Here is a 12,376-nt window from a genome sequence, read left to right as displayed (position 1 = left end):
TAAAAGACGTGGGGGTATTAGTAACGGGTCTTTCCTCCTCTCCGGGCTAGAACTTATTTCACTTAGAAAGTCTCGAGCTCGTCGGCTGCAACTTCCTCTCCTTCGGCGGGGATCTCGAAGCCGTCCTAGTGTGGGGGCGCATAAGCGTCAGTTTGGGGAATCCTGAGCAAATAGGGCAAGGGAACGGACCTCGGTCGAGTATAGAATGCCCTGGATGTGCTTAACAAGCGTGTCCTCCTCTTTTTCAAGCTCGGGGTCGGCTTCAATGGCACTCTGGAGCAGCAGCTCAATATCACGCAGCTTGGCAAAGTAGAAGTCGCGTTCCTTCTCCAGTCCTGCGATCGCTTCCTTCTGTGTCGAGATCTCCTGTTGAAGGGCAGCGGTGGCCGCTCCACTGGCCGCAGTGGCAACTCGGGGACGGACGCCGCCGGTTGTCGGGGTCACTCCACGGCGTGCGCTGCCAGCAGACGGAGCGCGCGAAGCAGGGGCTCCACCAACGGAACCAGGAGCGCCGGAGGCCTTGCGCCGGCCGACGGAGTCGTATTCACCACCGGGATAGTGCTGGTCCCAGTATTTCTTAACCCATTGAAGGAACTCAAGGTTGTCCTGCATGCGACACTTGGTGAGGGACTGAACAGGGATGGGTTTGTTGACCTGGTGGCGGGCGAAGACATCTGGGTGATTGGATATGTTAAAAAAGGGGATTGTTGGCCGATTTGGAGCCCGCCTTCACATACTCTGAAGAACCTTGAAGTTCTGGAGGTAAGCATATTCAGTGTTCACGTTGAACTTGACCCGCGACATGGGAACGTCCACTGAACAAAGAGACCAGTCAGTATATCTTCCAGAACCCAGTCCGTGACTATCTGTCTCTCAATTACTGTGAAAGTCGTGGTAGTTACATACTGAAAATCGAGTCGAAGATCTGGCAGAGGGCAGCACTATAGAGAGACAAGATAAAAGGTTAGCTCATCCGATCTATACAAAAAGGTTGCCCCGCGGGCCGTTTAAAGTCGGGAGAGAATATTGATCAACCATACCCAGTTCCACACTGCTCAATCTTGGTAAGGTTCAGCTGAAGCAGGTTGTTAAGCCATGCCAACAGTTCCTGTCTAAATGCATAAATCGATCGGCGTCAGCAAGGCCATATTCGTCGCGAGATGGCGGGGGATAGGAGAAAAGCTGAACCTTGATTCACCCATGATGGTGGGGTAGAGTAGTTATCAATTGAAACGCTAAAGCGAAAGATGAGATTGGAATGAGCGCTAAGCAGAAAAAGAGCTGGATGAAGATGTTACACCGCAAGACCAGGACTTCTTGTTGGTCTCTGCTTGTGTGGTTGATGGAAAACAGCAGAGGGATTGTTTTGATGCTAAATCCCACGGACCACACTGGCGCTAGCCCACTTTTTCTGGCGAATCACACATGGATTAGCTAATTAATGCCTTGATGCCTGAGGTGGAATGTTGCACCTGAGGTATCATATTTTAGCCTGAGATTTTACCTCGCTGCATGGAAATACTACACCGTCAAGTGAAACGTTCAATTCTGTCGCAGCGGGTGAAAATCTCGTATCTCCCATCAAATTGTCGCCTCGTGCTTGGCTGACTGACCGCCCCCTCTACCGCCTTCCATGCGCCACATTTGACACATTTGACCGGCAGAAATGGTCGATCTATTGATTTTGTAGCTACCTTGTCACCTCGTGCGACCACCCAACTCACTAGACATTGGAAATTGTGGCTGTCATGATTTAAGATATACGATACTTTGTGCTAAGCATACAGTTTTGCACTGGTGTGAAGCGTGTAGGCATAACAAAAACACGAGAATTTATTTTTGCCAATGTTCCAGCCTTGTCCAGTTTGTGCCCAATACACGAAACCTCATATCCCACTTCCACTAGCAATGTATAAGAATGATGACCGAAACAAACCAAAAGGGGAAAAAAGCAGCGCTGAAAAGAAGAGCAAGCGGCGTATAAACATATGCAAGTAGATCACTCCTCTAACAGATCGATTCCGTCTAGACCATATCCAAAGTCTATAATGACAGCCCGAGAATCCTGGCTCGTCGCAACAATGCGTCTATAATCGGATTGCACACTTAGCATCCAGCTTGTGGTCCAGCCAGGGAAGTTGAGAGACAGATCACCCGTATCACAATCGAACACCTTGACGCTCATGTCATAGCTACCGCTAATGATGCGTTTATTTGCGCTGTCGAGATGTAGAGATCGGACGAGGCCCGTGTGCCCGTGGAGCTCGTTGACAAGCTCGCCCGTGTTAGCATCGAATTGATATATTATGCGGTCGTTGCCACCAGTAAGGATAGTCCGGCCATCGTCACTGAATTCGACACATGCGAGGCCACGGTCCTTGCTAGTGAACTCCTTAACACACTGGCCTGAGATCACATTCCACATCTTGGCAACACCATCACCACTGGCTGACGCTATAAGATCACCGCGTAGCTGCACAGCATTTACTGGCCCTTGGTGACCGTTGAGCTGCCTCAAAAGCTCACCCGTGTTTCGGTCCCACACACAGATGGTGGTATCCTTGGAGCATGAGACGATGTACCGGTCATCAAAGCATACATCAAGCACGCCGGCGTGATGACCGGAAAGACGACGGATCGGTCGGTAGTCGTCCTTGATGTCATACACGATACAGGTGAAGTCTGAAGACCCCGTGACCATGATCTCCTCGTCAAACTGCAGACACAGGATGGATGCGCTGTGGCATATCGATTCACTCTCCAAAGGTGCCGTGATTTCCGCCGTCTCATCCAGCGTGGGCCACGGAGGCGTAATAGTCATGAAGGGAGCAGTCCCTGTGGCCTGGGAAGTTGGATTGTTCACTGGACCACGGCGGAAAGTCTGGGCCGCAGGTGGCCCAATGATCTTCTTACATGACCACGGATAGTGTGCGTCCCACACACGAACCGTCCGATCACGAGAGCCGGTAATGATCTTTTTCCTAGGAACTTGTTAGCAGTGCATCACATCAACAGATTAATCTCAACTTACTCGTCAAATTGAGAGCAGTAGATACTGTCCTCGTGACCTTGAAGATAAATTGCTGCGGCCTTACCAGTCTTCCAGCGTCGATCGAGAGCGCGCCGAACAAGGAACTTCTTCTTCCAGTCCTGGTTCAGGGTTGACTTCCCTAAGCCGGATGACAGCTTCAGCTTGGAGGCCGTCTCGCTTTCTGGCCGTCGGCCATATGCATTGCGGAATGCGTGCCTCCAGACATGAGAGGACGACGCACGAAACCAGGTGCGCGACACGAGCTCCGCACCCATGAGGGAATCAGGGTCCAAATAAGAAAAGATGTGTGATGTTATCTCGGCCGGGAGCAGGGCTACGGGGTCTAAAAAAAAGGGTGTGAGCAAAACACGCGCGCTGCATAAGAGGGAGCTCATCCATACCAAGTCGCATCATGGCTAGCAAATCAGTGTCCGGCACATCCGATCGATCGCGCAAGTCAATACAAATACCGCTCTCCGAGTCCTGCGGAACCCTCAGATCGAGCAACTTGTTCTCTAGTTCCGCCTTAGCTAACCGCGCAGCCTCCATCTGCTCGTTCTGCGCAGCGGCTGCGGCGCGCGCCGCTGCACCTGCGGATTTGTGATTGGGCAGAACTGGAGGTTCCTGCCCACGGCCGGGGATGGGGGCAGGGATCGAGGCGGTGGGGGCATAGAAACTGTGCAGGGCAGACACACTATTCAAAGAAGGGCGCCGATTGACACTGTAGCCCTGGTGCGGATGCGGCTTCGTTGACCGAGCATCCCAGCTACCGGAGGTTATCCGCTTATGGTTCGCATGGCTCGAGATATGGTGATATGTTCGTTCATCGTCATCGACCAATTTGATGTTCTCGATGAGAGGAATTGATTGCTTCGAGGGCTTGTTGCGAAGACTGACGGACAACCGGCGACCAAGAGCGACCAATCCATCCACGGGATGCTTCAAACTTGAAAAGCTTTTGGCACCACGACGCCGCGGGGCTGCGTCCGGGAACGGATCCATCTCTTCCACGACCGGTGCATGGTCATCCTGGAATATTTCCATTAAGCATGGCTGCTCCCATGTATCTAAAGCCAGCTCTTTTGACATCGGGGCAGCATGACCTGCAGTGCGTGGGCGCGGACGAAATGACAGCGAGGGGCGTCGCCTCGTGGAGGTGGCGTTAGTTTCTCGTGGCGACATGACTGAAGGACTGAAGTTGTTGATGTGTCGAGGGCAAATTCAACAATAGCTGGATGGATTTGGATCGTTGATATGCGACGGCAGTTGTTGGGACAAAGAATGACAAGGCTTTTTGTGAATCCGGTCTATTTGTTGTTTGTCAACCGATGTGGCGGTTGGTCTCGGAGGTTCTGTGATATAAGTCTAACAAAGTGTATAGATCAATAACCGTCCGCAACTCCAAGAACTAAAGAGAATGAAATAGGAATGAAAGAGAGTAATGAATGAACTACAGAAAGAGAATAACAAAACAAAACCTGGAGGTGCAAGGAGAACATAAATATGGGCGGAAGAATTCCAGAGAACAGAACGAATGGGTCTGATTTATCGGGCGGTGAATTGGGGAGAGTGATTGGTTCGACTATCAAGTGACTCTGTAGTCTCTGGTACTAACATTACAGTACTACTTAGTTAGAAAATCTAAGTATTGAATACTTTTGGAGTACCCGCCCATGCAGATTTTTAAGGCGTCGGAGAGGGGGGGGGGGGGGGGCAAACCCTGGGCGGAAAACAGCCGGAAAGTGCGGAGTAACTGTGACATGGATCGCCAGGATAATTGCGCTGCGGATCGAAGTACCGACTACTTACACTCCGGTGGCGATTCGGCTTTCTGGGTTTTTTTCTGTTGAGAGATGGCTATTGTTAGTACAGCAACCTGAAGTGGATGTTCAATTTATATAATTGGAAAATTGATTTCCATCTCTTCAGAAAATTTTGAAAAACACCCCTCATCCCAAGCCACCACTCCAGCCAACTCCCCTAGCCAATTCCCCCACCCGATCTGTGATTTTCTATTTTGACACCAACCATGCACATGATCCTCAAAACTGATTATCTATCCCCTTCACCCAAAGATCTTCTCATATCCGGTTAGAGTGAACCGATAGTGAACATCGCCCTTCTTCATGCGTAGCATGGCCTCCCTGAGTCCTTCCTCTCCGATAGCAATCTCTTCCACCCAACCCTTAAGACCCCGATCCGCAGCCAGCTGCAACATATCAAGCATCTCCCGACGGCTACCCAGGTGGCTAGCACCGATGAGAACACCGTTAGAGATCAGGTTCTGAGCCTTTATGACCTGTCCTTCCTCCTCAGGAAGACCAACACTGATCCAGCGCCCATGGACATCCATCATGGACAAATAGCGCGCAAGATCAAAACCCTCGGAAGAGTTAGCGCAGTTGACAATCAAATCGAACGAGCACAGATGCTCCTTCTCCCAGCCCTCCTCAGCAGTAGCAATGTAACCATCAGCACCGAGCTTGAGAGCATCCGCTTCCTTAGCACGAGAGCGGGAGATAGCCCACGTCTCCGCACCCAGCGCCTTGGCAAACATGATTCCAAAGTGACCAATGCCACCCAGTCCAACGATTCCAACCTTCTTGCCAGGACCAGCGCCATTGCGCACCAAGGGTGAGTACGCCGTCAGTCCGGCACACAGCATCGGAGCAACAGAGTTGGTCTCCAGCGCGTCCGGGATCGGGAACACCCAGTGCTCGTGTGTCCGCACGTGAGATGAGTATCCGCCCTGGCTGACGATACCACTGTCGGCCCACTTCGAGCCGTAGGTGTCCATAGGCTCGACTTGGCAGTATGTCTCGTTGTCGTTGCGGCACTGTTTGCACTTGCCGCAGGAGTAGGACTGCGCACCGACGCCAACGCGCTCGCCTTCCCTAATCAGAGTGACCTTAGGTCCGACACGGATTGCCCGTCCGACGATCTCTAGGGGGGTTATTAGCCTGATACAGTGGCCTTTTTTGAATTCCATTCTAGATACGTACCGTGACCCACGCACAAGGGGAATTTTTGATCACCCCATCCTCCTATAGGAATATGTTAGCCGGTCCTTCTACTTGGTATTTCAACAAATTGACAGAAGAACCATACCACTGATAGTATGTACATCACTGCCGCAAATACCACAGGCCTCGATCTTAACATCGACATCTATAATCGGTTAGAATCAGGAAGAGGGATCGTGGAACCGACCGTCCAACTCACCGTAGTCGCCAAAAGGTTTCAGCTTGAACTGTTAATCACAATTAACTTGGGTAAGCCCATATCCTAAACAGCACACAGAACAGAGCACATACGTGACGCTTGTGGAACTGGGTGAAGCTGTCAGGTCCATCGACCTGGAAGCCTTCAGCTTCTTCGGGGTAAGGCATTGTGATAAGAATGAACGATTGGTCTGGAGAAGTCTTTGTCAATGACTTTATGTTTCTTGGGATACAGTAAAGAAGTTAAATAAAAACCAGAAAAGAAGTAGAAACGAGGAAACAAGCGAGATGGACGGTGCATCTCAACGCCACTAAATTTCACACCCTAGTGGGAATCGCAAAACATTCCCTATTCTTCCTATGCGGGATCTAGTCTTGAAATCCATTGTGACACTGCGGACTCCATACTGCTATAGAATATGCCTGTTTCCCTCCAGTCGGATATTATCCAGTGGGACCCGCCGGGTAATTGAGTAACTGGGAGGAATCAGAGCGCAGGACTCGGGATTTGATGTCGCCCGAGAAGCGAATCAGTACGATGAATAGAATCAAGTGATCTGGGAAGCGTGGGGTGATTGTTCTATGCAGTGGGGTAGCACACTACGTAGCTGATAACGCTAGCTAGGTAGAGTCTTGAGGTCTTTAAGTGGACGGATTCTCGCCGATTTAGAGGTTTTTCCACCTATAAGCGTGTAAGGAGAAATAATCTCCCGGTTTGTCTTTATCGATAAGAAGTGGGATGACATAGGGCTTGGGCTTAGGGCTTGGTGTTTACACTGGTGTGGTCTGGGTATGCCAAACATAGAACAGCCACAGTCGATGATGACAGAAAAAAAACACCCATCACTTAAGCTCGATGTACTAGCTCGCCGCTCGGCTTAGTCGATCGGAGTGGGGATGCTCCATGGGTCATGTACTTTGTGTCAAAGATAGCTTCATTGAAAGCACCTGGAGCGGATAGGTCTGGAACATTAGCAATCTCTACTGGTAATTCTTGGTTATCTGAGGTGTGCAGTAGCGGTTGCAAACCTGGTTTGACAGAACAAAATTCCCCTACTCTGGACTGTGGACTACACAGCGTACTCTACCTCTACATCCAGCCTCGAGGGCACCTAACAGCCAGTGAGACCTGGGGAGGAGGGAGGGGGGGGGGGGTCGAGAAGGAGATGTTGTCTGTTCTTCCTACACTATCTCATCAGACTTTTCCAAAGGAAGCAAGTAAAGAACGAAGGCGATTTTAAAATAAGAAGCTTATTCGTTTGGATGGCGCGACGGGGTTCATCGGCTTCTAAACGCCCCAAACTTCCGGCCCCCGGTAATCTACGAGATTCTACGTTTCTGAAACACGGTTAACTACTGGCTGCTTGAACCCCTTGTCTCTGAATTTTGGTACTCACCGTGCCTTGGAACCTTTTCAATTCTAGAGGAAGGAAAAATTAGAGCACCCTGAAACAAAACGTTACACGCAATTACTGAGAGTGCAAGCTGCAGATGCGGTAGTCACAATCGGAGGGTGCACACATCATCTTTGCCACTATATATCGAATTTACTACTATGGGCAAGTAAATGGATCTGCCCGTTTAAAAAATTATCACAGAGCGCATCACCTGGTAAAGCCAATGTACTAGTTTGAATGAGAGTGCGACACACAAGCCTTAGTAAAGTCGATGTAGCCAACCTTGGAAAGAATCACCCCACCAATCAAGATCGAATGCCTCTCAGAGATGCCAAGGGAAACTCTAGCCATTCTGATGAGCCAATCAAAGCTAGACAGGCACAGCGGAGCTAGATGAGGGATTCCCATACAGACATGATTGTTCTGGTCTTAGGTCTGAACGATAGCGGTGAAGCGAAGGGTAAAAGGCCACACCCAACAAAGCAGTGATCGCGTCATGTCATAGTACTTCTTGTCAATTTGTTCCATGTAGTCATCTAAGGTTGGCGAGTTGAGCTCGGTAAATTCTTTCAAAATTAGAACGGGGTAAATTCAACTTGAAATTTGCCGTCAAAGTCACCAGATAGTACACGGGCACAATGTCTTTGGTCGAACACTACAAATCATGGTCTATAAAGCTCGCAAGTTATAACAGTAAGACCTTTTTAGTACAAGAAATGGGATTGGGAATGAATCAAACGCACTGGGAAGACTTCACTGAGCAAATAGACAGCCTATGGCTCAATTCCGTTTGCGAGCAATTCCATTTGATCAAGCAGGCCTCTCATCCCCCAGCTAACTAAAGCTAACTAAAGCTATGAGCTCAGCAGTCCAGGAGCGATCTTGACCACATGAGATCACATCTACCAGAGCCCATACATGTGGTTTGCGCGGGTGATCTAGCTCCATAGACCTGGCGATACTGATTCCTTTTGGCTGAGACGAATAACTTCGTTAGAGGTGAACATGTACAGGGCTTCAAGGCTTGCTAAGCCATCATAAGAAGCCAGTCAAATGCTAGCGCTGGAGGCTGAAATGTCTGTACCCGCTGTGGAATTCGGAGAAAAGTATAATTTCTGGGACTATGCCATTTTGGGAATTTCGACTTTCAACTTCGACAGTTCTCAAAACAAGGAATATGGCATGAGATCTAGGGAGTTTGCGGTTGATGACAAAAGGTGTCATAAAACAGTATACATTGACAAAACCCGAGGTTATGGAACTTGGTATATGCAGTGGAATTATGTTACTAGACTTTGGATATAAGCTCTTTTCCTATACTTCCAAGCCATTATGCCACATCGGGCAAGGTCAATTCCACATCAATAGCAGGCTTGATCTTATCAGCGACAGCCTGGTACTGAGCATCAGTAAGACGGCTGAGAGGTCGACGAGGGAACCCGCCGTAACCGTAGTATGACTGGATAGCACCCTTGGTGCCGGGAATGGAAGCCTTTGTGAGAACCCAGTCGGCAGCACTGAGTTGCTGCTGGACCTCGATGGCCTCTGTGAGACGGCCTTCAGACCAGAGAGTAAAGATGCGGACACACAGACGGGGAAGAACGTTGGCGCCACCGGCAAGAATGGCAGAGCCACCAGAAACGAGGGTCTGCAGAGCAAAGTCGGCAATGCCGCCGAAGGCAAGGTATGGGTGCTTGGCGTTGGGCTTGGTGACTGTTGCGGTACGCTGAGCCGGAGCTAAGGGGGAGGAGGGGGTGATGGCACCGAGAGCGGTAGCGACACGAGTCAGCTTGCCGGTGTTGGCGCAAGTGAACTTGGTGCCGACGATGTTAGGGTGTTCAGAGATACGGATGATGAGGTCGGAGTCCATGTCGATGCCAGCGACAGCACCAGGGTAGTTATATAGGATAATAGGAACAGGGGAGCCATCGGCAACGGCTGTGAAGTACTCGTATAAGGTTTCGTCATTGCCGACTGCGGTGCGGTAGTAGCTGGGGGGCACGATCAGGACGTACTCGCCACCAGAAGCAGCGACCTCCTTGCACAGATCAATGGTTCCGCGGATGCTGTTCTCGCTGGCGCCGGAGATGACGGGCACGTTGGAGAAGCCAGCTTCATCGAGAGCAGAGCGGGTTTCCCGATTGACAGTCATACGCTCTTCACGGCTAAGATGCACAGCCTCGCCGTTGGACCCCATGGTCACTAAGCCGACAAGGCCGGCCTTGGCTAAACGCACAGCGTGTCGGCGAATGGAGGCGATGTCGAGCTCTTCGGTCTGTGCATCGAAGAAGGTCATCGTCGGCGCATAAACGCCGGGGCGGAGTGGGGTGAGAGGCATGATTCTGGAGTTTAGGTGAGCTGATGTTCACGGATGTTGATGATGTGATGCCCTACTTGGAATTGGAGGGGTATACATCAACAAAACATCACTGGCACTTGACATTCTTATGACTTTCTTCGGGGCATCCTTCTCCCCTCCCCCACGTCGGCGAATGCACCGAGGCACTGACGGGGAATTGTATTCCACCAATCAGCTTAAGCTCAAAAAATGTGTGGGGGGGTGGGGGGGCATGAGGGGCAGAAATGACGAGGAAACGCGGTTTTCATCCGGCGATGGCGTCGAAAAGGCTTTACATGAGTCTGATATGTGATACATTGGTAGTTGAGATCATGAAGATTAAGCACAATGGTGTATTCGCACATATCTCTTTACCTCAAAAGGAAGAGTGGAGTTGATGAAAAAGAAAACGGTTGGCGTCAACCACCAAGTCGATAAGATACGGCTATTGAGCTGGCATTTCAAATGCCGGAAGAATTATGTCCAGCGATTCAACACCCCGGCTCTATGTCAATTGCTTTAAATTTTGTTCCCACCCCCAGAAACCCCCCTGGAATTCAATCACCACAGATTTCACAGACAAAATGGCTCCTCCTAGCGTTTTGATGGTATGGAAAATGATCCCCGCAGTACAGATCATAAGCTAACTGAACCAGGTTGGCACTGGTGAATACACCACCGGCTTCGTTGGCGGTGGTGCATCTGGTTCAGACAAGAAGGTCGGCGTGGTGGGCCTCAGTTTATTTGACTTGCGCCGGCGGGGCAAGGTGGGCGACCTGAGCATGGTGGGCGTATCAGGCAAGAAGTTCCCTGGTATCCGTAAGTTGAGCGAAAGATCAAGCAAGCAAACAGGAATTGAACCAAGAGAATAGGTGACCACTTGCACCGCAACATCTCTCAAGTCTACAACAACCTCGATACCTCGTTCGCCTCGTTCCCCGCAGACGACCAGACCGACCCCGACGCATACAAGACCGCCATTGATGCCCTCCCCAAAGGATCCGCCATTACAATCTTCACCCCCGATTCTACTCACTATCCCATTGCACTGTACGCAATTGAGCGCGGCCATCATGTGCTCATCACTAAGCCAGCCACCCAGCGTCTAGAAGACCACCTAGCTCTGGTCGAGGCCTCACGCAAGCATGGCGTCTTCGTCTTCATCGAGCATCACAAGCGCTTTGACCCTGCCTACTCTGATGCGCGAGCTAAGGCAAAGACCCTCGGCGACTTCAACTACTTCTATAGTTACATGAGTCAACCTAAGAGCCAGCTCGAGACCTTCAAGGCGTGGGCTGGTCGTGATTCGGATATTTCTTACTACCTGAACTCTCATCACATTGATGTCTGCGAGAGCATGGTCCCAGAATACAAGCCTGTGCGGGTCACGGCAACTGCATCTCAGGGTACCGCTGCTGCCCTTGGATGTGTTCCCGAAACCGAGGATACCATCACCCTTCTAGTGGAGTGGCGCCGCCGTGATAACCCGGCGAAGATTGCCACTGGTGTCTACACTGCTAGCTGGACCGCACCCCAAAATGCGGGTGTCCACTCCAACCAATACTTCCACTGTGAGTTTTTCCATTCTATTGCAGTTTACAGACCTTCGTTTAACACATTAGAACAGATATGGCCGCCACCGGTGAGATCCGCGTTAACCAGGCCAAGCGTGGGTATGAAGTGACCGGCGACGACCAGGGTCTCATTCATTTCAATCCGTAAGAACTCCATTCTCAGGATAACATTACACCATGGCTCCATCCTGACTCTATCATACTAGATTCTATATGCGCTACGCTCCTGATGAAGAAGGAAACTTTGGCGGGCAGACTGGATACGGCTACATCAGCTTCGAAAAGTTCATCGATGCCGTCACAGCTGTGAACGAGGGCCGTGTCACCCTTGACCAGCTGGACGCTCGCCCGCTGCCTACTCTACGTAATACCATCGGCACAACAGCAATCCTCGATGCAGGACGCAAGTCGCTGGATGAGAGGCGGCCTGTAGATATTGTCTCCGAGGGCGACAAGTGGGAGCTGAAGTAAAGAGTAAAGACGACGTGATAGGGTTTATTTTTATACCAATCACAAACGAATTGTTCTCTAATGGCCCTCGTACATAACTCATTAAGACCAAAGGCATACTCCACAACTGTCATGTGAAAGGCCTAGCTGCAAGGCCAAAAAATAGCAAGCAGATGAAATACGAACACAACTCGATTTCAGCCTTGCATCTTTTTTAAATCTTCTCTCCTCCACCGCGGTTTGTATTTTCCAAAATAAATCTTTCAGAGTGATGCGCCAAAAAGAGATTTATACCAAAATCACGCCCATCCCCCCATCTGTCCCCCGCCAACTAGCCCTGGACCCGTCGTATTCGTCGCGGAGAC

The 12,376-nt window shown here is 50.4% G+C and overlaps 5 protein-coding genes across 5 annotated transcripts; 1 reads left to right on the top strand and 4 right to left on the bottom strand.

Moving 5' to 3' along the window:
- Positions 1-62: 62 nt before the first annotated feature.
- Pdw03_3954 (EB1, C-terminal) lies at positions 63-1,202 on the bottom strand (the record flags this gene model as incomplete). The annotated part of the gene is made up of 6 exons (XM_014676165.2): positions 63-125; positions 190-674; positions 738-815; positions 907-941; positions 1,041-1,112; positions 1,189-1,202. The coding sequence occupies 6 exons, from the start codon at positions 1,200-1,202 to the stop codon at positions 63-65; spliced, it is 747 nt and encodes a 248-aa protein (XP_014531651.2).
- A 797-nt stretch (positions 1,203-1,999) lies between these two features.
- On the bottom strand, positions 2,000-4,213 carry Pdw03_3953 (Cyclin-like F-box; the record flags this gene model as incomplete). Its single annotated transcript, XM_014676166.1, has 3 exons — positions 2,000-2,981; positions 3,032-3,374; positions 3,433-4,213. The coding sequence occupies 3 exons, from the start codon at positions 4,211-4,213 to the stop codon at positions 2,000-2,002; spliced, it is 2,106 nt and encodes a 701-aa protein (XP_014531652.1).
- Positions 4,214-5,096: 883 nt separating this feature from the next.
- Positions 5,097-6,420, bottom strand: Pdw03_3952 (Zinc-binding oxidoreductase; the record flags this gene model as incomplete). Its single annotated transcript, XM_014676167.1, has 5 exons — positions 5,097-5,974; positions 6,034-6,075; positions 6,140-6,199; positions 6,254-6,281; positions 6,346-6,420. 5 exons carry the CDS (start codon positions 6,418-6,420, stop codon positions 5,097-5,099), a joined length of 1,083 nt encoding a protein of 360 aa, XP_014531653.1.
- Positions 6,421-8,979: 2,559 nt separating this feature from the next.
- Pdw03_3951 (Dihydrodipicolinate synthetase family protein) lies at positions 8,980-9,987 on the bottom strand (the record flags this gene model as incomplete). Its single annotated transcript, XM_014676169.1, has 1 exon — positions 8,980-9,987. The coding sequence occupies one exon, from the start codon at positions 9,985-9,987 to the stop codon at positions 8,980-8,982; it is 1,008 nt and encodes a 335-aa protein (XP_014531655.1).
- Positions 9,988-10,571: 584 nt separating this feature from the next.
- Positions 10,572-12,032, top strand: Pdw03_3950 (Oxidoreductase, N-terminal; the record flags this gene model as incomplete). The annotated part of the gene is made up of 5 exons (XM_014676170.1): positions 10,572-10,595; positions 10,644-10,806; positions 10,860-11,558; positions 11,615-11,705; positions 11,768-12,032. 5 exons carry the CDS (start codon positions 10,572-10,574, stop codon positions 12,030-12,032), a joined length of 1,242 nt encoding a protein of 413 aa, XP_014531656.1.
- Positions 12,033-12,376: the final 344 nt, after the last annotated feature.

Source organism: Penicillium digitatum, chromosome 1 (assembly GCF_016767815.1).
Source record: "Penicillium digitatum chromosome 1, complete sequence".
Lineage (NCBI taxonomy): Eukaryota > Fungi > Ascomycota > Eurotiomycetes > Eurotiales > Aspergillaceae > Penicillium > Penicillium digitatum.
This window is presented reverse-complemented; position numbering and strand designations above follow the sequence as displayed.